The following is a 27,499-nucleotide window of genomic DNA, read 5'->3' as shown; positions in this document are numbered from 1 at the left end:
TTATAAAAGTGTTTTCAGAGCCCTTTAATTGGTGTGAAATAATAAATGCCCCCAAGAGATTTAATCTGTTTAAGCACCGGTGACTATTACCTATAATCCAGAACAACATATAAACAGGGATATTTCAATGGGAAGAGATAAAAAAAATGTGTCCTAAGTTTAAGTATTTTTACAAGGTAGAGAAAAAGGGGCTGTAAACCTGATTTACATTTTTTAATTTATGTACTGGAGCATTTTTGAAGTCTCAACTTGTTCTTCAAATGTTTTTACATCATGATGCTGCTAGTGAAGAAAGTGCAGTGTTTAATTTGTTTACTGTATTTCTAACCCATAACATTATACAATCTGTGTGTAATTTATGAAAACAAATGTCATTAGCTACTAATAAAGATTGTTTTAGTTTGTTCTTTCAGTTTGTATTGGAATACATATTATCTTAGAAACTTTAACTTGAAACATTAGTGTGATATTTATCTTTGAATCGGTCAATACAAATATTTTATGTCCATATTGCCCAGCTGTAGAGAACGTCAAGCATGGTGCAGGTAGGGTAACAGTCTGGACAACATATGAGAGTTGATGGAACCATGAGTTCGTTTTCACACAACAAAATCTTGAAGGAGAATTTCTTTGTGACATTTAGTTCACGTGTACTTAGGTTATGCTGCAAGACAAGGATCTAAAATATCTAAAAGGTCTATATGGCTTTAAAAAACCTAGCATAAAAAATATAATGGTCTTGAAGAGATCTTCACAAGAAGATCTCTTCTTGTGAAGAGATCTTCTTGTGAAGATCTCTTCACAAGAAGAGATCTTGTGAAGATCTCTTCACAAGATCTTCACAAGATCTTGTGAAGATCTTGTTGAAATTCTGGACTTAAGAGCTATTTCCTTTAATAGTTTTATATTTACTAAGGATATCCAAGTCTATTAAACAGTTAATGATCTGAAAAAAAAGTGTGGATGCCACACTTTTTTTTTCTCCATAAAAATAGACATTCATAATACATTTCGGTTGCCTTTCCATCTATTTGTTATTTTATACAGCTACATGGAATCCAAATGTGTGTTGGCTCGTATTAAATGGAAAGTTTTATAATCACTGCAGTGGCGCTGATCCCCAAAACAGGCTGCTGCAATCTTTCATCAACACCTTCACAGTGCAAAAATGTGAGCATTTTTCTTGACGGAAGAAAATGAATGTGACCCCCGGTGGAGCAGATAGCAGTGGGCGAGCCCCGAACACGGCGACACTCGTCAGGCCACACACAGCTCACTCTGTCAGCTCTGGGAGGAGTGGCAGGTCCTCACTGGAGATAATTAAGGCATTAATCAGTTGTCAGACCCTTCAGCGACATCCATCCATCATACAGACCCTTTTGCCCCCCTGCTGAATGTTAATAAGTTGAAGGATGCAACCAGAAAGCGGATAATCTCCTGTTTTACATGGAGCAAAGCAACACTGGTTTATTAGAAAGAATCAGGTCTGACAGTGGCTTAAAAAGACTAAGTCAGAAAGGTTGTCTATGTGCATGCCTTTGTAAAATAAACTTTATCTGCTACAACTTAGAAAAAAACTTATGGGTTTTGCAAATATTTTGTGGTTTTAAGCAATCATATAAGACAGAGTAAGAAGTCAAACGCATGGTGACATAACCATAGAACATATCTGAGACATAATTTCATACATAAGCCCTAAAAGTCATTTTAATTTTAGATGCTTTAACTGTTCAATTAGTCCTACTAATCCAATGAGGCATAATAGAGTAAAAGTCCAAGAAGTGTTTTCACAAGCTGAGTTTTATATTCCTAGACCTTGGATATTTTAAATTATAAATGTACTGAAATTTTCCTGGACTCGGAAAGACAGACGGAGAGCACTTAACGACTTTCTGCACTGTGAGTGAAAATTTCACCGAGCATTACGCTAATGGAGTTGTGCTTTCTCCTTCCCTCTTGTCTCGCTCCACACTCCTGCACACAGATGTTTGCAGTTCAGCCTAATTACGGCCATTTATTTCCACCGTGGCCAACGGACCAGCGTTGGTGGTGTACTTTAACCATTTGCATTACAGTTATCTGGCTTGGAAAAGAAACAGCCGTTCTTTCTCCTCTCACCTTCTGAACCGACAATGAGAAGGGAGAAAATTAGGAAGAGCCAGATGGGCCTTGTTAAAGGTTGTGGGGCAGGAAGAAAATATTTTTGATGCAACAAGTTGCATAACTATACCAGAAAGTTTTGGTAACTGAAGAAGTATTTACAGATTTAAAACAACTGCAGAAGATAAAGAAAAGACGGATTAATAAAGAGGATTCTGAAAATGAAAAGGTTACGGTGAATCAAAGAGAGAGTGCTAAGGAAACACTGTCATAATTAGACAGATTTTACAGGTAAAAATAAAGTTGGTATTGCAGAGCCATAGATGACTTAAATGGGATCTTATCTGGGTCAATATAGAAGGTAACAAATAATTTTGTTACGGATATCTCCAATTCCAATGGGTGAAACACCCTTGTGGAGTGTGGCACTACTTTCTTTTTGTCGTATATTTAATTATAAAAGCTTAAAAAAACTTCCTGTGGCTGAACTGCTGAATTGTGTCATGTCTTGGAGCATTTAACCACCATCTATTGGGTATTACTGGCAGAAAATTACATGTGACTCACTTTTGCTTTTCGCCAGCTGGCCAAATGTTTGCACAGACTGCTTGTTCATAACACCCTTAAGGCTGAGAAACTAGCTAACCTTTAAATAAGTCGCTCATTAAGGTTGCATGACTGTCTTACCTGGTGCCTCAGTGTCGTAAAATGAACATTTTAACTTAAACCTGATGTCGCCTTGGACATTTCAGAAACCACACAGAAAAATCAAACAGGTCCCAAAGTATTTCTGAAAGAGTCTATTGGCAGCTAAGACACGTAGAAACTGTGTTCCAACTGCAGCAGCCCAATGGCTCACTACTTCCTTTGGTCTCTCAGCAACCAGCACGGCTGAGCCTTGGGGTAATTTGGACCTTCTCAGCACCAAAGAGCCATTAGCAGCAAGCAGAGTGATTATACCAATTTCTATGTGAAAGGCGGTGACTGTGGCATTAACTGATTCAGCAGTTAGTGGGAGATTGGTACAATACTTTTGGTTGTTGCCGGGGAAACGGCAGGACGGTATGAGTTCGGCAGCCACAGCAGCAGCACTGCCATCATTTTCCTAAACTAGCGTCTATTGGAGGCTTCAAATTCTTCATGACCAAGCCATGCAGGAGCGCTCAGGCCACACATTATGGACATGTTACAATAACTGACTGCACCAATAAGCTGACACCACAACATTGAACCCCAACAGCATCACTTTAGGCATTTTGTTCATGCTGGTTATGAAACAAATCCATCACTGAAAATCTGAAACAATTTTCTACGCCCTGAGACTTCGCAACACAACCTTAATCCGACTGAAGAGGAACTTAGTTTGATAAGCCAAGGTATGCTCCAAACAATCTGCAGAACATCCTGACTACTCTAGACGTCAACAGCATCAATGCACCGAATGCAGCCAGCAGAAAAAGAGTTTGTTGGAAAATGAAGCTCAAAGTAGGTTTACTTCAATTTAACCTCTTGAAGACCATCTGCAGCAAACACCTTTGATGCTGTGAGTACTAATTAGGTTACATAATTTATTGTTTTGTTGATTATAATGATCTGATCAATAAAAGAAAAAGGATAACTGGTTGACTTCTTGCTTCTGGGCTTCACATTAGCCACACCGTGTGTGTGACTTCGTTAAAATCTGAATGGAGAACGAAAAGTTTAAGGAGCAGATAAAAGTCAAAGAGGTACAGGTCTGTTCTGTGTGTCTGTCAGGCTGCTCTTGTTCATATCAGTCATTATAAATGTGACATGTAAAAACCTTCCTGTCTCGGCCAAGTGCAGCTTGGTTGGAGGATTTCCCAGCACACACTACGGGCCGGGATGATGAGTAAAAACTCCAGCTGCAAGAAAGATGAGACTTAAGTGGTGGATCGAGTCTGAATGTTCCTGTAGAAACTCTGATCTCTAGCAAAGATATGAAATGTTTCTGTTGGCCTGCAGGTGGCTGTTTGCATTAAGAAGAGAATAATCTATGTTTTCTTAAATATTTGACCTCAAATATTTGAATAATGTCTCCTGATGTGATTGAATGTCCTTATAATGATGCCAACAATTCCAATGTTGGTCTTTTAAGAAAGAACTGGTACACGTGGTGCAGATTCTTTTGGGTTCAGACAGAGTTTGTTTTAATTGAGTCGCCAGAAGATTAATTTGTGAATTTATGAACAGCTTGCAGCCACAGAGTTAAAATTACCCAGAAAAAATAGTAGTATAGCTGCTGAAGAAGTGACACTGGATTAAAATAAAAATATAAAAAAAATCTTTAAAAAAAACAGCTAAACCATTCAATGGGTTGCAACAGCTTAGTACATCTAAAGCCAATCAGTTTTTTTTCTCAATAAAAGTTATATTGGAAGATGTTTACAGATTATCACACTTGAGCCGTCGATGTCTGCAACTCCTCCCGAGTTACCATAGGCCTCTGGGTTGAATCTCTGGATAATAATGGACTTGTAGACAGCTTGTTAGATTTAGTATTTCCTGAAGATGGATTGAGGAGTGCATGGTGAGATGCTCAAAGCCTAGGATATTATTTTGTCACCTAACCCTGCATTAAACCACAGAGAACAACTTCCTCCCTGACCTCTCTGCCATGTTCCTTGATTCTGCTCTGAAATCATCACTGCTGCGTTTACAGTTGAAACCTGAAGTTTACATGGGCAACAATAAATTCATATCTGACATATTCTTTCTCTCATTATTGTGACAATTTGCAAGTAGCAATAACTTTGGTAATTCTAACCCAACCTAAAACAAGAGAAGTTTGGTCTGAATTAGTTTCGTACAGTGAGAAAAAGGTGCATGTAAACTTATGGTTTCAACTGTTTACTGAGATTAAATGACACCCATGTGGACTCCATTAACCAACTAAATAATTTCTGAAGGTAATTAGTTGAGATAGATTTTATTTAAGGGTATCAGAGGAAAGGGAGCTGAATAGAAATGTATGCCACACCTTTCAGATTATCTGTGTAAAAGATAAATTATAATATGTACGATTTACTTTCCACTTCAGTACTGTGACTGTACTGTGACTGTCACATAAAATCTCAATAAAACACACATATTCATGGTTGTGAAATGACAAATGTAGAAAAGATCAAGGGGTATGAAAGCTGTGTTTCTGTCTTTTTGAAAAAGAATACAATGTGTGATGGGGAAAAAAAATTTTTAAAAGCAGAAAAAATGAAAATATCCAAATAAATGTATGCATGTTCTTAAAAGCCTTTAACTGTGTCGGTGTTAAATGTTCATGATCCTTACAAGAACATCGCTGTTTGTCTTGAAGACAAGCCGGGGAGCGTCCTGAGTAAAGACGTGCCGGGGTAATTTCCCTCCAAGGCCGCCGCCGTCTCTCGTCTGAGGAGGGGGAGGAGAAATAATGGCTACTTTTTAAGGATGGTCAAATAAAACAGGTGAACAGAGGCAACAAAAAGTCTGAGGAATGCAAAGCAAAGAGAGACATAAACAAAACTGAAATGGTGATTGCAAAGTTGCTCGACAGGCTAACTAAACGTGCAAACATGCATGTGCAGATGTTTAGTTCAAATGGAAAAATATTTTAATCGTTCACACTCTTTTATCTGAAGTAGATTTTTTTAAAAGTGATTACTTTTGCCTGTACAGTGGTAGCAAAAGTATCCATATCCCTTAAACTTTTACATGTTTACATCATATTACAACCAGAAGCGTCAATCCATCCGCATCATGCTGTGGGGAAACTTTTCTTGAGGAAGGAGAGGGAAGCTAATTAGAGTGAATGAAAAGATGGCTGAAGGTCAACGAGATCACAATGATGTTCGAGTGGCCCAGTCAAAGTCCAGACCTAATTCTAAATTTCAGTCTGTGGCAATATTTGAAAATGGATGTTCATAGGCTTCTTGCTCATCTGAATGATCTTGAGCTATTTTGCAAAAGATTTCTAAAAATGTTGAAAACATGCAGCATTTCCTTTCCACATCATATTTATGCTTTGGTTTGTGCTGACTCATCACCTAATGTCCCACTAAAAGGCACTGAAGGTTAAGGTTGTGATTTGAAAAGGGTGAATACTTTTGCAGGCCATGCAGAGGGCATACAAGGTTGAAATATATGTCCCTAAAATATTCCAAAAGGACTACTCAGTCCTTTAAGTGTATATATCAATATCAAATGGATGATATTTGATAAATCTGTCCAAACAGTTCAGCTGTGTCATTTCCATGAGTATCTTATTGCAGCATTAAAAAAATCCTTCCAAACACTGATTGCAGCAGGAAAATGAGCTTCCTGCTCTCTGAGTCATTCTTTATGCACGGCGTGAAAACGGAGGCAATCTGTTATGTCAGGTGTGGTTAAGATGTTTCCAGAGACGCTACACTGTGTTTTTTATTTTAATATTTTAAAAAATCAACTTTTGTGTAGAACAGAACTTGGTGTGATACAATTGGGTCATAAAGTACAGCTAAGAACCACTGAAATGAAGAGTTAACAACTAATATTACAGACGTTTATTGATAAGTTCAGATCCTTGTAGTTCTAAACAGGTGTTTGACCTGAAAACTCACAAAAACCTTTGATTTGTCTGGATAATTTCATCATTTTCTGCCACTTCATCTGTTCTGGAGTCAGTCAAGTGCGCTGCAGACGGCAGAAATGGTCAAGGGACATAAACTGGGCAAAAATCTGAAGACTTAGTAACTCTCTGTTGCGAACACACACGCACAACGACAGAAAGATGCAGCATTGTGCTATTACCCAGCCTCCAGTTTGTGCTCTGACCCTCTGGCCCCGCTCCAGTCCATTTGCATATTGCACTAATGAGGTGTTGGCACCGTGAACAAGGCTCAAGGCTCACAGAGAGCCACACAAAGACAGACATAGATGGATAGACAGATATGCAGCGTAATTTTATTAACACTGTAATGAATATGAATATTTAGAAATGCAAATCAAGGGAATTTTAACATACAAGTTTTGTATGATTGTATTACTAGGAATAAATAATTTTTAAAAAAAACATTAAAATGGGTAGAACAGTCCAACGAAGCTTGAATGGTTGTTTTAACATGCTACAAATGCTCACTGTCCATCCATCCATCCATCCATCCATCGTTTCTAATTCAGGCAACAAAGGAAGACATCCTCCTCGATGCTCCCCTCTGTTGATGCCGCGGTCCTGTGGGGATGTGAGGCCAGCTGTCAAAGTGCTGTCTTCCATCTGGGCACACATACTCGCCCAGGTGTGTGTGTGTGTGTGTGTGCCCATCAGCTGCCAAAAATAACCACTCTACCAAAATAAAAATTGCTTTCTGAAATCAGAAAACCAACACGGGTGCACAGAGTATTAACACGAGAGAAAATAAACCCCTTAAATATATATATATATATATATATATATATATATATATATATATATATATATATATATATATATATATATATAAATATATATATATAAATATATATATATATATATATATATATATATATATATATATATATATATAAAAGGAAAAAACCCAAACACCAGTTTGCTCCGGTTTTTCCATGGTGCTGTGGAAATTTTTTCTCCGCGATGTTTGTACCGCATCCCGTTTTGAAGTGTGCAGCAAATGTTATTCTTGCTGTTGCCTCTGCTGCACAAAAGTGTTGAGTCCTCTCTCGTTTCTTTAAATTTTCCTTTCAAGCAGCTGGACTGTCTTGTCAGCTTTAGAAGCTGCCTTGATCAGTTGTTTCTAGTCCTTCTGAAGCTCCTTCATTTATCTTTTTTTCTGGACTTTGGCAATTTAAATCTGACCTGTTAATCACTGAAGCACAGAAAGTCTCCTAAAACTCGTGGGACGAGCCAGCGCTGTGATGAACACAAAAATTTTCTTCATAAGAAGCGTACAAAATGTAATTACTGATGCCAGAACAAGTGCTCTGGCAAAAATTAAATAAATAAATATTTTCCCAGACTTTATCTGCAGTACAAGTTAAAGAAATATCAAAAAGCCATCCAAGTTCATGTTTACTTTTACAGTCTCCACATCTTGTTAGTTGGAGTTACTTTTTTCTTTATTTGAGCTGGATGGCTGGCAGCTACGAGATAATCACCTTCCTCTCTGTGCCCTGCAGCGGTGTAAGGCAGGCCTGCAGGCTTCCTGAGCTCCAGCGAGCCTCGGCTGCAACGTGTAGACACTTTACAGTCTTCATCACGTGCACAGAGAAATCCACACACAAAACCCACACTTACAGACACACACTCTGATAGATGCCCTCATCTCTCTCATACATTTCTCTCTCTGTGGCAGCTGATGGAAAACCATGAAGAGCGGAGGAGCAAGGAAGCAGGTTTGTGTGCACGTTGGGGGTGATGTGACATTTCTGGGCTGACATGAAGCGACACTCTGCCCCCTCGTGCCTGGAGCGAGCTCTCGGGGAAAGACACTGATGGAGGTCTGGGGTCTCCGAGGAGAAGGAGGGGGAGGTTTAACGGTGTGAACAAGAAAAGAAAAGTGTGTGCTGCAGCAGAAACAACCTGCGAGCTGAAGTCTTCTCATGCCTTTTAAATGTGCCAGTTTGTTCTTAAATAAATCATGACAAAAACCAAAAAAGATACGTTGCTTTCACCAGGACGGCATTTGAAAAATATCAAACCAATAAATAGTTAAAAAAAACCCCCAGAAACCCAACAGCTTGGAAAAACAGGTTGATGAAGCTGTTGCAGCACGATTTCACCAGATGTACTGGCAAAACCCTGAAAAAGCAAGCATTTAAGACACAACTTTATATTATATAAAGAACCTTCCTTGATCATTATTATTGTGGTGAAGCTGTGTGAAAACCCTTAGATTGAATTAATCTTTCATTGCAGTAATTTCACACTAAATTGAAATTTAGTCTGTAATTTGATCATTTATTTACATCTATTCCATCATCTTCCTTAAAAACAGTAACATTAATTTCAGTGAAGAATTTTTTAATAAATTGCCTTTATAATGACTCTATCATTGTTTGTACTAACTAATATTTAGTAACCCATACCTAATTGCTTACCTAATTGTAAATATTATGTGACAGAGAGGTTTGTTCTTTCTGCCACTTTTCAAAATGGGGAAGGTGATTCAGCAAGTCATTCAAATGAAGCAGATCTTTGCTAATCTTCATAAATCATAGCTGCAGGGAAATCACTGTTTTCCTAAACTTAATCATATATGAAGTTGGATTATTTTAATTAGAGGATTAAAATAATAAAAACTAAGATAAAAAAGACTAGATGACAGATCTACACAGAGATGAGGATGGTAAGGGAGGCAAAAATAAAAAAATTAAAAATGCAAGGCTCACTGCTCTAGAGCTGCCAGAAAATCAGCTTCTCTATCTTGTCATCACAAACCTAAACATGCAAAGTCTGCCAAGTTTATTTTCAAAAGGCCCTCAGAGCCTTACTAAAATGTATGGCTTCAAAAAATGTAAGACCAACCTTGTACAATGGCGGCACCATAAATAAAAAAAAAAAAATTGTTAATGTTAAACGCACCGAATAAATTCATTGATTTTATGTCTCATAATAATCTTATGCTATTAAACCCAAATGTTTTTGGCATAAAAATAAAGAAAATTGGTTTTGATGTTAAACTGGTTTGGAAAAATAGATCAGTTTTGTTAGGTTTTTCAGACACTTGGAATATCTAAATTATTATGCCAGTGCTGCTTCTGTGTTTGTAGTTTGGTTTTTGCATTGGTTGCCTTGTGGTCTGTGTAGTTATCATTAGTCACTATCTAGTGCCTCTATTGCATTAGCTTAGCCTTCCCTCCCGTCACAGTTGCAACCCTAAAACAAATAGTCAAATTTGTTTTTGTCCGTTAATTACAAACCCAACATTTATACAACTCTGACTCCTGGGATCTTGTTGTTATTCTGCATTTCTCTTTGTATTCAACCGTTCTGTATGTTTGTTCAGTTTTTATTTCTTTCATTAAATGACATCTTTGTTTTGATCCAGCCTCCTTCCTGTCTGCTGTTGGGTCCTTCTAATATCTTTAAACATAGCAAAATTCTTTGTTAGTATGTCATTACTAGCTAAGTATTTTGCCTTTAGCATAGATAACCTGCTATGAGCACAACATGAAGCTGATCAGTTTAATATGACAGCAGAGGTAACTTGTGCTACGTTCAGGGTCATCATTCTTCTGCACTAAAGCCCAAACTTCATTCTGGATTTCTGCTGTAAATATCATGCAAATGAAATTGAAGGTGTTGCGATTCAGGAGCTTCTCATCAACAGCTGAAGGCTACAGTGGAATATCTATTTTATTTAAATCCCCCAAACAATCTCTGAGTAAAAGAACACATCCTGGGAGGACTTCTGCATCTTCCCCATTTCAATTTAGAGTAGGATCAAAGAAGAAAATGAGTCGTTGTGCGTTTTGAATGAGTCAGAAGCAAAAAGTAATTAAATACATAAGAATGAGTTGACTGAATTATTGAGTGCTGGAAAGTAAGAGGAAGCAGGATCTTCCATATTAACTGAGAGGCTTAAGACACAGTAAACAGAAACATAAGTGATTAGCTTAAATTAAACCATCCATCATCATTCGCTGCGCACAGACAAGCCCCAGATAACGTGGAGGTATGCAGAGATGTGAGAAAGTATCTGCCGCTGTCACACGAGAAGGCGATTGGATTTCATGAATGAAGCAGCTGAGGATGCTTCATGCAACACGACTCCCACTCGTGTCCCTACACCCTCCACCCCACATCTCTTCACCTCTATCCAGAGTCTGCATAGACATGAGGAGATGTGAGGAAAAAGGAGGAAGCCTGCAGGCTGCTTTGCTGCATCCAACCTTGTGGGTGCATGGAGAAAGAAACATATTGGTATCGTTTACACAAATGGACTGCAGAAATGTTCGACAGCTAGACAAAATATGGAATCTGAGCCACTGAGGGAGAGGAAGACTGTTCTGTGTTTGTGATGTTTGAACACGTGCATTCTGCTGATGAAACAGCCAACATGTCTTACTGGCAAAGAGCACGACTGCAGGGGAATTATTTCAAATGTGGACAATCTCTTGGGGAGGAGGTTGACTGTAGCAGTGAAACAAAACAGATTTCTGTATTTTATAAAGAGCTTTTAACTTGTGTTTAAAAATCTGACAAAATATTTTGACAAAGTCAGATAGGGGAAAAAGGTGACTTGCATCAACTTCATTATACTTACTTACCAAATTAAAAGTCTTCATATTTTTCCTTACCTCTACTCCTAAGATATAGAAAATAAATAAAAAAATGGGTAACACTTTATTTGACAGGGTGTGCATAAGTCTGACATGATACTGTCATGAACATCACATAAATAATCTGTCATGAAGATGAAGGAGTCTTTATGAATGTCTATGACTGTTGTCATGAAGTGTCACTTGGTAAATAATGACACTTTTAATGCAAAGTTGCTTTAAAAGTTGCATTAAAAGTCCATTTAAAGTGCCAACGTTGCATTATTTTGTAAATATTGGCACTTTTAATGCAATTTTTAGAGCAACTTTGCATTATAAGTGTCATTATTTACCAAATGACACTTCATGACAACAGTCATAGACATTCAAAGTCTCCTCCATGTTCATACCAGGTGTTTCGTCATGTTTATGTCATGTCAGTTTTATTCACACCCTGCCAAATAAAGTGTTACCAAAAAAATGAATGGCTGCTTTGAAAACACGAGAAACAGCTTCCCAAACTGCTTTTTTTTTTTTACTCTCAGAAAAAAGCTGCACTGGTAAATATTTTGCAAATAATTAACAGTTTTGTTCCACAAAAAAAATCCACAAATATGTGAATCCATGAATACTAAACCAATGGGGATCCATAAATCCACAGTAGCTGACTTCAATCTAAAGTCATTAGAGAACATCCATGAACAAAAAGCTGCATAAACGTCTCAGGACACCAGACAGTTCAGGAATATAATATCACTGAGAATCTGTCGCAAGGCTTGAGAACTGATGCTCACAAATGAGATTTTTTTTATTTTTTTTTTATTAAACCACCACTCTACAACACTTTCTGTTGGTTTAACACATCAAATACCAATAAAATAAATTAAGGTTTGGAATAGAAACAGAATGTAGAATGTTCTAGAGGTATAAATACTTTTGCTCTTCAGGTGATGGTGGCGTATGATATTGAGCAGCAAGACAGTGGTGAGGTGTGAGGTCGGACTAACAGATGGGTTTAAGGTGAGGGTGGGATTGGAGTAGCTTTACAAAAATCTTAACCAGAGGAAGATAGTTGGAAGTAAAGGTAATGAAAGTGGAGGACATAACGGCTCAATCACACAGCATAAAAAAGGTTCATTACCCATTGCTTAGTTTATACGTTGAAAACAATGTTTTGACTAACTGAAATTCTGCAACTATGTTGTCTGCAATGAGAAACAGTTTTACACTGTATTCTTGTAATGCTCACAGAAGCCTGTTTCATTTGAGTTTAATTGGGACGGAATGTGAAGAAAAAATAAACAAAACTTAAATATGTCATAACCTGCTCTGTTACCTTTAACTATTAAATGAGAAAGACCTAATTTGGAGTACAAATATAAAAATAAAACACGTTTTTAAAACAGCCTTCTTTTGATGTAATATAAATGTTCCTAATGTCAGTGAACCCTTGACATCACCTGAGAGTGTCAGATTATCTGTCAACATTTTGTATGATTACGCTACAGTTTTATCATTAACAATGCAAATGTTGTGGAATAATATTAGCATCATCGTATAAACAATAGCAGCTAAGACATTCAAGTTGAATTTTACATGCTTTGGGAAATTGTGTCAGGGGAAAGAAAGACATTAAATGAACAAACTGCAGGTGCATTTATTCGCTGTAGTGTGGTGTTTATTTGGATGAATTTCAGGACGGACAAACAGCAGAGTAAAATATGGTATACTCACTGTATAAGTCCTTATATATCCCAGCTTGGGTATAAAAGAGAAAGGAGATTTGTTTAACCACAGTAAAGGAGATGAGAGTGCAGTTAAACAAGACCTTTTGTTTGTTGGAACAGCACTCTCCACAATTATTGGTGCTCCTGGTAAAGATGTGCAAAAAGGCCTTTAAACAAAGAACCTTTTATTGCAAGAGCATAATCCCACACTGAACAAGTTAAAAAATAAAAAAAAAATAAAAAAAAATTAATGTGTGTGTGTGTGTGGGTGTGGGCGTGTTTCTGTGTGTGTGTATATATATATATATACATATACACATATAGTCAGAGGAATAATTAAAAAGATGGAGCAGAACAAACAACAGTTGATCTGTGAAAAAATGGACAAGGAGGACAAGAATCTTCTATTACTAAAGAGAAATAATCACTATTTGGCTGCAGAAAAACTCGTTTCTTGGGGTCACCAACTATCAAAAACAACAATTTATTTGAAAGCCTTTATACATGTTTTCGCAAGGGGGGCAAGTATTGTGGAGAAAACTGTAAAACCTATATTTATGATGATTGGTAATAGTAACAATTAGACTACAGGCTATTTTATGGCATAATGATGCTAGTTTACAAAATAAGTTTATCAGAAGACAAAATTATTTCTGTCAAGCTGGATTTTCTGTCTATGTTGCAGTTTTGCTTTTCCTCGCAGCACTTTTAAAGTAAACCTTGACCAAGAAACCAAAACGTGGTATTAATTATTAATTCATTAGTTTTCTATGGTATATGATTTGTTGGGTAATCAATTAATGAATCAAAAATTCAACATACTTTATTGTTTTGTTTTGTTTTTTACAAATTGGGGTGTAAACAACAAACAATGTAAGTTTAGTTTATTAGCATAAACTTATTACTAGTTTATGCTAATTTTAATTGCATTAGTGGCTAATATTTCTGCTTGCTACAATAAAATATACATTTATTCAAAAAACAAAAATGAGAATAACAAAATAATTTTTTTTAAAATTGGAATTTTTAGTTTCTCTGTTTTTTTCCTCTTAGGTTGTTGTAATTTTAGCTATTTTAGCTTCCAAACTGTAAACAAACTAAAACTAACAGTGATTATGCATCAGTTGACCTACGTTGGAGTGAAAACGTAGTCACTTCGTATTGACTCAAATCAGAGGCCCTTCTGCACTGCTAAGCCTGGGTTCAAGCCGGGTCAGGTGTTTCTGCACTTAACACTTAGAGCCCGGTTCCACCCCGCTCCATGGAACCCCGAGAGATCTGCTTCCATTTGGGCCGGCCAGACCTTGCTGGTTTCAAGTCAGGAGTTGATTGGTTCATTTGCTGTGGAGACTGGTACAGAGACGAGTCATTTTCCAGACTTTTTAGGAGGTCTTGCTAGACTTTAGACTCTAGATGAGGCACTTTGCTCAATGCAAACATAATTGGGCCAGAGCCGCAGCACAGCGGATCCGTGTCAACTGCGGCCACGCCGGCCCTGCAGTGCAAAAGGGCCTTAAAAACAATGTGGAGTTTGCAAATGTAGCATTAATTGCATGTAGCCACCATATAAACAATGGTAATGGGAGTCAATTAGCAACTTTATTGTGCAAGCATAAAATTCCAGGAGGACGACTGACAAATGATCATATTAATAGGAATAATGGTATGGGGTAAAGATAGAAAATTTTCTTTACTTTGATTAATTTGCATGCCAAAAAGTTTACATTTCCAAATTGTTTTAGCTGCAGTCAAGGGCTTGAAGGTAAAACATTCGGGATTTTGAACTGTGAAGGACATATGTTTGTCCATTATATGTTTTCATATTATGCAGAGGAGATAGCTTTAGATGTCTACCATAGAGATTCCTTCCAAAGCATTGATAAATCTACTGAAATTATTGACCCCCCCTCAACCTTTCTGCTTAATATTTATTCAGTCAACTGTAAATTCATGAAGTCATGGATCCATCAGCTTCATTTTCCAGTCGGTGTCGATGATGTCATGTGGTGGCATGATAACTTGTGACCAAAAGACCCTTAAGAAATATTGAGAAAATGCAAAGCTGACAAAAAGCAGGGATTCCTACCTTGTTTCTCTTGAAATAGGCTCTGCGACAGGCAGCAAAGCACTTCTCACTGCAGAAGCTCTTCAGCTCACTCCCCATGCTCAGAGAATAGCGTTTTACGCCGACCTTCTGGCACCAAGCGCACATAATCTGCACATTTAATGTGTCTTCATCTAGACAAAGGGAGAGAGATAACACAGCTAGAAAGAAAAACTATTTTCTCAAAAAATACATTGTAAATGTTGTGAGCTGGGATGGTAAGAAAATATGAATTAATCCAGAAGCAGCTGTTGTAGATGACATAGTAGAAGCATATGAACATTAAAACTCTTTAAAGGAATGTTAAAAAAAAAACAGGCATCAGGTGAAACTGAAGAAGAAAACTGCTGAAAATGTTAATTTGGTGCAAAACAGTTATCTGTGCTGAAGCATAAGCAGAACAGCAGAAAAATTAAATGTTAACTCCACTATGCATGAAACAGGAATATTTGTTCAAACATGTAAAAAAAAACAACAACTTAAAATGTACACAGCAAATTTTGCAGAGTTAAATCAACACTATGCCAAATCCATTAGGTCCTTTTCAGAATTGGCATTAATTTAACTCTTACAGAGTTATTTCATCAATAGTTTGAATAGTTATAACTATTTCAAGTGTTAAAATTGTTACATTTCTTGCTAAAATAACTGATAAAGTTACATTAACACCAATTTTGATAAGGACCAAACACATGGTCGGCATAGTGTTGATTTAACTCTGCAGAATTTGCTGTGTAGTTTTATGAAAACAATAAAAGATGTACAAATTTGAAACGTCTGATAATGTACCAGATTCTCATGGTTCATTTTAAGTGTGTTTGCTGTTTGACTCAGTCAGTCTTCAAAGTCCGCAAGCTGTGTCAATGATTTGAAGACTTTGAGATCATTTAAAAATTATTAACAAAACCTATTCAGTTATTTCTATATGATGTGGGAAAAAACACATTGTCTTCTTCACGGTTCCTCCAATCTTAGCCTGTTAAACAATTAATCCAGATAAAAAGTCTTAAGTGTCTGGGTTGCAAATTATTTTAAAAGCCCCTTGGTGATAGTGAAAGGCCTCTTCTGTGGTAAACTGTGACTGCTGATGATGAGCTTTGGGCTTTTAGTGCAGTTGCCGCTGAAATGAGAGAGATCCTCCAATATTCCCTCTAGCATCTCCCAATTATCACGTTATGACTGTGCGTGGGTGAGGGTGGGAAGGATGCAGCCCCATTAGTTTTTCACCTCGTGTCACCTCTTTATCACTGCTGGAAGGGCTTTTCACCTCTTCTGGAGCTTAATGGAGCTACAGGGCCATCCCATTTTAAGTAAAGACTAACTCACAATTAGGGGGGAAAACTCTCTTGGGCCCTAAAAACAGCAAACGAGACTCGGTCTGCATTTACTCTTTTTTTCTTCTTTCATTCATATAATCAATTCCCAACGCGTGTATTACTGAAACAAGGGCTAGGGTCAAGAAAAAACTTTGCGTTTTTAAACAACAACAGAATGAGTGGAAGGATACTGAATGGGACCAAAACTAATGTAAAATTACTAAATCTTTCTTGGTGTATTTATAAAAAGGGAGATGCTTGCCCCTCCTAGGAAGCTCTCATAACACTCAGGCGGACAGTTATCACTGTAATTATGCAGCCTCCCGACTAGATGCCACCATCATTCTCCATACCTGCACCTCAAAACAGCCTTTGTGGGATTTTAGTGGCGCACATGAATTATTCAGCGTGTGTGTGGATAGGTTGGAGGGGGGGTGAGATGAGTTGAAGAAGGTGTCAGCCTGGTAGTTAGTTGGTACCGGGCTTTAAGTGGGGCCGCACCATCTGTTTTCCTGCCTGGGCAGGGCCAGTGGGGACTCTTCTTGGACGCTGCCAAGGCGGCACACTCCCTCCGTCGGAGTGCATCAGCCTCCTGTCCACAGCAGACACGAGGGATAATGAAGCCCCCTGTCAGGCCAGGGAGCGCGGACATTTCCTCTGAGAGTTGATGGGGTAATACTGGCACCAGGGCAGCTGGTGGAAAACAAGGTGTACAGCAGGTATCGAGCTCGTTAGCTGGCCGTCTCTGGCTGATATGGAGGCCAAACTTTTCACACTGTATAAACATTTGTGTCAATGTCGATATCGCTTTCGTTTGTACGGTTTTCTATTAGATTTGAGCTGGCTTCTGAATATTCCTTTAAAATCGGAGGTATTAGAACATTCTCTATTAGTTTAGGAGTTATAACTGAGAAGGTTAGCTCACCTATGCCGGTTATTGGACCTCAGATTTCATGAAAACATAAAACAAATGACAATATTTTTTAAAAAGGATGCAACTGAAAAGGACCTTTAAAACCAACAATTAGATATTCAAATTAACCGACTAATGGACAGTGGATTAGAGTTTCATGCTTCTATTTATTAGTTCCTGTGAAAAGTCAAATTACAACCATGCAAACATCGCAATATAAAACCATAGATATTGATTTCAAAATCTTAAGGAAGAAAACAAGCCATAATGTCTAAAGATTTACTTTGTTAATTTAAAGAAGGTGTTAAAAATATACTAAGGTTGTTAAGAAAAGACCGACTAAAAGAAGACTATCAGAATCATCTGACCTCTGAACAGCAATACATGGTTTCTGTCATCATTTCAAAGTAGGACATTTCAGTTTAAGTATTATTAATACCAGTAAAGACAGAGAAGAAACATTAGTTAGGGCATAAATAGGCAAGTGGATTTGAATATCATCAGCAAACAATGTAAAGGAATTTTGCATTTCCTAAAAGGGAATAAATATTTTGAAAACAAGCTGGGGCCTAGACTGGAAGCTGGAGGAACTCCACATTAAAGTGGTGTTGCTGATCACTTACATGTGGAGTTCCTCAGGGTTGAATTCGAGACCCTCTCTTGTTTTCATGAACTGAGAAATTTCTTCTGTTTAAATAAGACTTGAAACACTAGTTTCAAGTTCTCAACCCATGCATTGTTTCTGCTTTAATAGCAAAATACTAAAGGCTACAACAGGAGTCTTTAAATCCAAGCCTCAAAGTTCAGTTTCTTGCAATTTTTAGATATGTTCCTGGTTCAAGATATCCAAATCAAATGGTTAAATTACCTTCTCAGTCTGCAGTTTTCCAGTGTCCTGCTAATTACCTCAACTGAAGCAGAAACAAATCTAGAAATTGCAGGATGGCGTCCCTCGATGCCTGGATTTGAGGACTCCTGGTTTATAATGTCAAAAATTCAACAAGCTTTCAGTCTAAGTAATATGCCATATCAGTTTGCATGTTTTTTAAATGCAGCAAAGTTCAGCTGAAACGCCTGGCAAGATAGTCTTCCCCTGTAGATTAAGACATGACACATTCTTGATGACGTAACTAGAAGACACGGTAGTGAAAAACAGCGGGTTAAAGAGATCTGATTGTGACCATTGTCTTTTATTTATGGCAGATCTGTAAGATTGCTCTGGTCTTTATAATCTCTTTTATCTTCAACTTGTATTGTTTAAGTGTGTTTCGGTGAGAAAATGCCTAAAGAAAAATAGAAGGAGGCATTCATGTGCCAGTACCTGCAGGGGGCTTGATAAGCGGTGGAGGGATCATAGGGACCACTATTGGCATGTTTCCATGCTCCTTGGCGCTGGGCGTGGAGGTGGATGGAGTGCTGGGTGGCTCGGCGACTCCATTTCTTGAGTTTGGCAAGGACAGGGAGCTGTTGGCTCTGTCTGGAGAGCCTTCACTGCTTTCTGTCGAACCTGGGATTTTTGGCAACGAGTTTTCTGTACAGATAAAGGGTTCAAACGATTTAAGGATTTTTATAACCAACAGATGCGTCCACTCACTGCAAAACCTGTTGTGATGTAACATCCTAAGGTTGAGAATATCTTTCTGCAACACAGAAAAACATCTTTTCTGTTTCAAAATAATCCAAGTGGTCCGAGCAGTTTGCAACTTTTGCATGTTACCCAATCATACAGTTTAAAACTCTCACTCTGATTATGATTTGTGTTTGTGAAGTTACATCTGATTGAACCATAAGACTACCGGGAAAATATATTTTGAACTCAAGCTGACTGAAATGATGAAATAATATCTGCAAATCTCCATGAACTGAAGTTGTTTTATGAAGAAGAGTGAGCCAAAATCAAACAGTAAATGACTTCACGAGAGTTTCTGCTCTTAAAAGTGGCTTACATCGTTCTGAATCATTGAGTAATCTTAAGTTTTTTCACAAACATCAACAGGCTGGATCGTTTTAGTTTTATAATTATATAAAACCCAACAATTGAGAGAGGGTGCACTTTCTTTTTAGCGTAACTGCTACACCATTCCTCAGGTATTCTCAGGATTTGTCAGTGAGTGTAGTTGCAAAAGTGAATAGTTAGGAGGTAAAAACACTGGTTCAAGTTGTTATTAATAAACATCATGAGGTTTAGATCTTATAAAATAAACAGTTAGCAACAGAAAACTACTTAATAAGAGATGCTACAAAATTCAAACTTTGAATTTCAAACCAATGATTACAGAACCACAGCATGCAGCAAAGAGTTATCCATTAGGTCAGGGGTGGGCACTACTGGTCCTCGAGGGCCGGTGTCCTGCAACTCTTAGATGTCTCCCTGGTCCAACACACCTGAACCCAACAGCTGAATCACCTCCCAAGTGCAGTCAGGTTCTCCAGAGTCCTGCTAATGACCTCATTATTTGACTCAGGTGTGTTGAAGTAGAGATGCATCGAAAAGTTGCAGGTTACCGGCCCTCGAGGACCAGGATTGGCCACCCCTGCTTTAGAGTAAGCCGAAAGTGAGACTTGCCTTTGAGCGCTGAGATGTGCTGAGGCATCTCTCCAATCTCCAGGTTATCAGCGTCCCTTAGCTCCACCTTGTCGTAGCCGTACCAACCCAGCAACTCATTCATGGTATTCTCTGCAAAACTCTGTGGCACAAACAGACAGGGGACAAAAATACTCATAAAAAAAAACATACAATAAGGACTTAGGCTTCCTTAATGTTGAATTACAGTACTGTCAAAGTTATCGCCTACCTAATCTGTTTTATGTTTTTGGCATCTTTCTATTAGATATTTCACATCATAAAATTGGTCTTAATATCAGAAAAAGGTAATGTGAGTTATACAAAGCATTTAAAAGCATTGAGAAAGTAATTCCCTCTATTATTAAATCATTAATTAAATGTGATTAACCTCATTTTTAGTTCAGTAGGTGGCGGGACAACATTCTGTGAACTGACAAGGTGTGCATCCCGTTACATTAGGAATAAGACTAACTTTTCAGAAAAATACCCTCACACCAACAGTGAAACATGGTGGCAGTGTAATGGCCTAGAACATAGAGTGCAGCAAATGGGGGAAACGTCTTTATATTCAAAGGATATAATTGAAGATTAAATCTGTAAATTCAATACCTGCTTACTGCTGATTGGAAGAGTTACTCGAGACTTTTTCTTAACACTACAAAGCCATTTATTTTGTAGACAAGAAAATAGAGTCAGAGAAGCAGAATTTTCACTAAAGCTAAACTAAACAATACCAACTAACTAAACAGAAACTAAGCAGAAGAGGCGGAACAAGAAGCTAGAAACTATAGCATAAAGTCACTTTTGATTAAAACAATAAATCTGCTGCTTAGGTTTAGGTAAGTATCACCTTTTGGGTTGAAAAAGATCCTCATAATTTGACATTACATCTGACATTTTAGCACAAATGTCCAAATACATATTTTTAAACCCCCTAAACACTAAAGTATTTCTTTCACCACAGTGATTAAGTGCTTTAGTTCAGAGCCATAATGTGGTTAATGCATGTGGTTCATCATCAGAATACGTCTCACAGCTGTAACTTTTCCAGAAGCACCTGTTGAATGAAGTGTTACTGCAATACAAGATTCAGCCTTTATTTGGCTATAAAACATAAAAATGTTCCTTGTGACAATAAATTTATTTGGGCATTTGTCAAATGCCCCTGCCATTTTTATGCAACTTGAGCCATGAAGAAGTTGTGTTGTTATTTTTCAATAAACAAGAAATAACTAAATTTAACTTAAATTTTCAGCTAACGTTAGCTTAAAGCTCTAATACAATAACATTATGTTTGCAGACTCCACCTAATTACGTTAAATGTGTACAAATGAATTAGTTTGTTCTGAATGAAAATGACATCAGCCCCCTGACTTAAAAAAAAATACTTAATCAAAGATTATGCAGAATCCTGTGGCTTAAAAGGACTTCAAGCAGAGACCTCAAAGAATAAACTCTGCATATCTGAGACACCAGGAGGAGCGGAGTCCGGCTTCATCTCATCTTATATAAAAGTTCTTGTTATTCCAGGAAGAATTCAGTGAAAGTGATGGGAGGGTCCCACAAATGAGGAATGACAGGAGTTATTGATCACTCTGACATGAAATACTACTGTGGAAAGATGGTCAGTGGGAAGATGTAGGGAATTAACTGTGGCACAATTCTTGTCAATGACAGATTACAGAAAGCATCATGCTGTTTGTGCAGTAGGATTTGATCCAATCCAGGTGGAGAAAATTTGTGAGTTTTCTCCACCTGGATTGTGTGAAACAGTATAAGCTTTTCCTAAACGTTTTCTGTTTTAAGGTTGGTTGGAATGATCACAATTGTTGAAGAATATTATATTAAATTCTGAAAAAAATCTTAACATTGTTGACATTTAGCAAATGCAAATAACTTTGATAATCCTAATGGATCTAAAACAAGGAAATTTTTTGTCTCATTCCATGTCAGATGGTGCAAAAAAAAAAAAAAGAAATTATTTTTGTTTTTCCACAGAGAACGTAACGATTTCTGCTGTAACAGTACAAGGACATCCTATTCACAGAAGTTAAAATCAACTCCAGTTACTAATAACATTATCATTCTGCAAGCTTTATGAAAAGGTGCTTGAAGGTGTGAAGGCTGCTAACGAGGACAGCTTCGGTAACAACACTCCTCAGATAATGATGAATGACAGCAGTGCTCTTTCTGCCTTAAGCTTCCCGGAAGTCAGATTGATTTTCACAAGTCAAAGTTTGGTTGTGACAGCTACCAACACAACATCGCTGCCATTCGCAGAAACACTGTTTGAGGATATCATTGGAATAGCAAGAGGCAAATGGGTTTATTTTGGTTTTTATGTAAAGCGCCATGAAAAGGTAAAATTGCATTTTGTGACTTTATAGCCACAGACTTTAACACATTTTATTAGGACTGAATGTGACAAACCAACAGTAGTGTGTATTTGTTAAGAGGAAACAAATATATATAAATCATTTTCAATTCCTTTATACAAATAAAGGGTAACAAGCCTGAAAACCATATATTCTGTTTTTCCACTTCACTGTGCTGCTTCAAGGTTCAATGATTTTCCATGCAACGTGACTATAACACACAATAGTTTTTTAGTGGCTAATCATGTTTTATTGTCTATTAACTTGGTCACAATCAAATCTAAACAGAAAATGTGAACCTATGTTGCCACCAGGGCTGTTAAATAACAAAGCTAAAAGGAGCAAAGCACAAGGGCAGAAAATTGTCCAGCAGTAAAGGTGAAACCTTGTGAGGAGAAAATCCACCTATTGAAGAAAGGAGTCGGAGCATAACCTGCACCTAAATGTACTCTAGAGTAAAACGGATATAAGCCGTAAGGTAACCACGCAAGGAAGACAAAAACACAGCATCTCTGTGTGTGTCCCCTTCCTTCCTGCCAACCTGTCCTCTCCATCACCCGACTACTTTGAGAAAGTACGAGTGTTATTAGGAGTGCAACCCAATCCTTGTTGGCGACTCCTCAAAGCAGTTGCACCAACTTCTTGGCTGTGGCTGCACAGAGGTAACTACAGATGTATGTAAAGAGGAGGAATAATAGCTTTTAATCTACATAAATGGCTAAAATGCAAATTTAATATGATTGTAACAAGTGCAAGTGCTTTAAAATGTACTTGCACTTGTTACAGAAGATATTTCTGCTCTTCTGTTACAGCATCTTTCAGAAATCATGTGTTGATCAACCTGTAGAAAAGTTTTCATCAAAAATCCCCAAATCAAAGCAAGGAACTAAAATGAAACATATGGACCCAAAAACCACAGTGCAAAACTCTCATAGCTTTGCCTTATTTAAAAGATAAGTTCTCCTGCCTTTCCCATTTTGAAGAGAGGCTAAGAGAAATTTGCCTCAGTCTCACTTCCTACTTATACCTCAGAGAAACATAAAGTTATGGACTTCTAAATAAATGTTTCTGTCACCTAAAAGAGCTAAATAAAGCTAAAACAACTTTCACTCCTCTTGAATTGTTTTCATTTCGCTAAAAGTAATATTTCTTCACATGCGGTTTTTGTAACAAATGAATAAATTTTCTTAAATCAAAGTCTGGGTTTTTCTAAAGTTTGTAATACAAGATTGTGCAATAAAGGTAAAAGTTATTTTTCAAGTGTTAAAAAAAAATCACAGATATTTCTTGACAAAATAAAAATCAGGGCAATCTGAGCTAAGTGAAACAGTTGTGAAACGGTTGTGTTAGGAAAACCTTTTTAAAACAAGTTCACTATAATGTTCTGGATAATTAGAAGTGTGTTAAGTTCATAGCACAGATACTATTATCATAGACGCAGCTCAAACACTGATACTTCTCAGTCATATTTTCAGAAACTTGTGTGATATAAATACATAATATTCTGCTCCAACACGCTTCTCCTTTGTTTCCCTTCAGTCCGACCCAAACATAGCCAGCAGGGCTTGTGGTGATGATGATGCTGGGAAACCGACACCTTGCGGTAGGAAACCAGAGCAGGTTACAGAACGCTGTGATAAAATTCCAGAATCCACACGCCAACTTTCCCCCCGTCGCTTCCCCCTGGTTTCCACTCCCCTGCCGCCTCTCCCTCTCCTCTGCTTTCATTCCCCTCTACTTTTCTTGATACTTGATCCAGCAGGGACGCTCAGGTTACAGTTTTTACAGCTTAGCCAGCCCGGCTCTGTATACATTCCTTTCTCCCCTTGTTCCTCAGCCCACTTCTCGGCCTTTCCGATCCCTTACATGCCCACTCCTTCTGCTCCACAACTTCTCACTGGGGCTTATTTTACCCGTGCAGCCAGATGAAGGAAACTCTGTCAGACTGTTTGCTTTGTTGGGGACATATTAGTCCTCAAAAGGGCACATTGTGAGCCACTGTGTTTCTCTAGATTTGGTCAAATATATTTGAATTGCGAGAAGGAAGCAAAGCTGAATTGTGTTATGGTTTTAGCAAAGGAGCATCAAAGCTTTCTTCAGAAAATCAATGCAATAAAATTCACTAAAAGGATTGAGGCAGAATCCTACTGTAATGGACTTTGGGTTTGTCACCCAGTTTATTAGAACTGATCCATGTTCACAAGGTTATCCTTTTCTTCCAAGTGTGTCCGATTCACTACCATCATGCTATTTTTAGCCTCTGGATGGATGAAGAACCTCAGCCTCACAAGCTACGAAAACAAAAACAGTGCACAGCAAATGAAGCTTTACCTCATTGTTATTTTTACATATTATTCCCTGCCAGTGATTTAATAAAACAGCTATTTAAATTCCATCAGTTGCGAAGGAAACAATGTCAGTAGCAGGACATAATGCATAATAAAGTTGTCTGAAATTAACAGGCTATGTTTTCTAAACTTAAAGATTACTTTTATTTTCATACATATTTCTTCAAAATGATTATATTTTTTCTTTTATGAATTTACTTCAATTTAAAATTAATTTTCTGGAATTTACAGGGTTATTCCTTGAACTTCTGTTTAACTTTTCAATAATATAGAAACTACACTAAACATGGAGGATATTTTCCAGAACTTACAGGTCACTTTGTTGGTTTTAGGATTTACTTTCCAAGATTTAAAGACATTACTTTTGGAACTTGCATGATACTTTCTGGAAACCTGGAAGTTACTTTGAAGTTACCAGGACCTCTTATTGAACCTATGAATAATTTGCCTGAAATATACAAGTTACTATCTTGCAACTTTCAATGTTATTTTTAGAAATTAGGGAATATTTTCCTTGAACTTGCAAGTTAATTTTTTAAATGTACAGGTTATGTTTCATCAACTTACAGGCCACTTCCCAGAGCTTAAAGTGTGCTGTTGTGGGATTCAGATGTTGCTTTTTTTTAAATTTACAAGAGACTTTCCTGGAAGTTACTGGTTACATTTCAACAATTTACAGCTTATTTTCCCTCACCTTACAGAGAAACTTTTATCAAAACTTAAAAGGGTCTTAGTAGATCTCTGACATCTTCCTAAAGCTTACAGTGGGGCTTTTCTGAAATATTCAAAACCTTTTCATGCGACTTTTAGATGATTTTCCCAGTAATCACATTCAATTTTCTAGCAGATTAGACACTAAATTAATTTACAAATGAATCTAAGTTCCAGAAGATACCAGGTGACATATCAGTGCAGAGCAGCCCTCCATATGTGGTCTATATACATCTTTGAGTTCAAATTCAGGATGTTTTTATAGCATCAGTTCACCAGTTTACAGTCTACTTAGTTCAATCATAGAGACAGAAATGATGTAGTCAAGTTCACTTTATTATGTCAACTGGAAAAAAGTTTTTCTTTTCCAAGTGTATCAAAGGACTGATTTTGCACCAATCACACCTCCTGAATGGGAATGGGATTATTTTGGATAAATTAGAACTTTATAGCAATTCCTGATCCATTTTTGCTTCACATGAGACTTTTATCAAATACAATACTTTTTAGGTAGGGAGCTAAAACGGGAGATTTTGTGATAATATTTCATAAGTTATTTCAGCAGATCACATGGTTAAAGGACATTTAATCTAAAAACAAAGCTATTTAATTAAGCTTAATTAAGATTAAAAGAAGGTTGCATATTATTATTTTATGGATTATTTGTGCAATTTATCTAAATAAGTCAAGCAAGTTTTTAACTGAAAGCCAGAAAGTAAATTGAGTATTTTTTTTTTCTTTAAATCTAACTTCAAATTTTTCACCTATCCAGTTTTACTAATGATTCTAGGTAAAACAATATGTTATATTTAAGATTCATACAGTGGCTCTCAAAGGTTAATACCCCCCAGTTACAATGCCAGGTTCTTGTGATGTAAGGAAATTGCATTTAATAAATAATTTAAAGTATTTTTTCACCTTTAATATGTGAACACTGTCGCAATTCAGGATGTGGGATTCCCACCAAAGACTGGATACTGAAATTGACTCAAAGTTTCCTCAACAAAGTATTAGATTAAGGATAATGCACAACTTTGTAATTGTACCTTTTTTATTCTTTATATTTTCTCTTTCCTAACAGATCGGTTTTGTTTTTTTTAGCTGAATCATAAAGGCCCAGGGACTTACCCTTCTATTACACGCCATAAAAGTTTTGAAATGTTTCAATATGGTCTTTTTCTCTTGGTCTTTTTACAGAAATATGGTAATTAGACAGATAGAGAGACAGCTAATGGTTGAAACCTTGTTCCAACTCACAGTAAAAAGCAACAGACAAATCAGCTCAGATCAAATTAACAAAATCTAAAAGTATTTTATTTATTCAAAGGGACAATAACGTCTGACACATTTAAGGTGACTTAATTTACCAAACTACGACGGGGTGTGCAAACTAATTCAGACTTTTATACTTAAAATATGCTTTTATGATATTTTAAACAAACATTTTCAGTTTGAAAATGCAGAGGCTAATTTGCATAATATTTCTCAAAATGTCAAAAGAAATAGGTTCAATCTCAAAACAAATACTAGCAAAAACTAAGTACTCTTGGTATTATGCATTTGAAAACTTGCATATTGAGGAGTCAAAAAGAGAAAATAACCAGCATTTGAGGGATAAGTTTTAAGGAAACTAAAAAAAAATAAATAAATAAAAAACAGAAAAGACCGGACATTTAGCCTTAGAGAAGAATCCTTTGTTTTGTTCCCTGCTCCTGAAATCTGATCAAAAACAGAATTTCAAAAGAGAATGTGAAGAAAAAGGGGCCAAGATTCACAAAATTATCTGAGAAAATCCAAACAGACTTGACACCTGATGACAAATTGTATCGCTTCAATCAAATGAGATGCTTAGCTGACATGTCACAGCTTCAAAGCACATCATAAAACATGTCAGTCGACTGAATTTTGAATGATTACTTGCGTCGCAAAAAAAACAAACCTATCATTTAACAGCCGAAGAAAATGCAAACCTGTGAATTTCATCTCTGAGTGACGACTGGCATCATGCAATCATATGGTCAGTGTGACGAATCATTATCAGTTTGACTTCTGTTTTATTCCCAGCATTTTGCAGCGTGCATGATGAATCTGTAACAATGACAAAACTGGGAGGG

The 27,499-nt window shown here is 37.0% G+C and overlaps 1 protein-coding gene across 5 annotated transcripts in view; it reads right to left on the bottom strand.

Moving 5' to 3' along the window:
* sobpa (sine oculis binding protein homolog (Drosophila) a) overlaps positions 1 to 27,499 on the bottom strand; it is a 40,475-nt gene that overhangs the window by 10,581 nt on the left and 2,395 nt on the right. The window contains exons 2-7 of one of the 5 annotated variants that reach the window (XM_044143238.1): positions 19,952 to 20,072; positions 18,707 to 18,916; positions 16,974 to 17,165; positions 15,139 to 15,290; positions 13,060 to 13,083; positions 5,407 to 5,502 (exon numbers count right to left, since the gene is read on the bottom strand). In XM_044143238.1, the coding sequence (XP_043999173.1) occupies positions 5,407 to 5,502; positions 13,060 to 13,083; positions 15,139 to 15,290; positions 16,974 to 17,165; positions 18,707 to 18,916; positions 19,952 to 20,072 (795 nt within the window). The remainder of the gene's footprint in view (positions 1 to 5,406; positions 5,503 to 13,059; positions 13,084 to 15,138; positions 15,291 to 16,973; positions 17,166 to 18,706; positions 18,917 to 19,951; positions 20,073 to 27,499) is intronic. The other 4 variants (XM_044143240.1, XM_044143242.1, XM_044143241.1 and 1 more) reach the window with 4 other exon arrangements.

This window comes from Gambusia affinis, linkage group LG16, assembly GCF_019740435.1.
Source record: "Gambusia affinis linkage group LG16, SWU_Gaff_1.0, whole genome shotgun sequence".
Lineage (NCBI taxonomy): Eukaryota > Metazoa > Chordata > Actinopteri > Cyprinodontiformes > Poeciliidae > Gambusia > Gambusia affinis.
The sequence above is the reverse complement of the archived record's forward strand: the minus strand, read 5'-3'. Positions and strand labels throughout refer to the sequence as shown.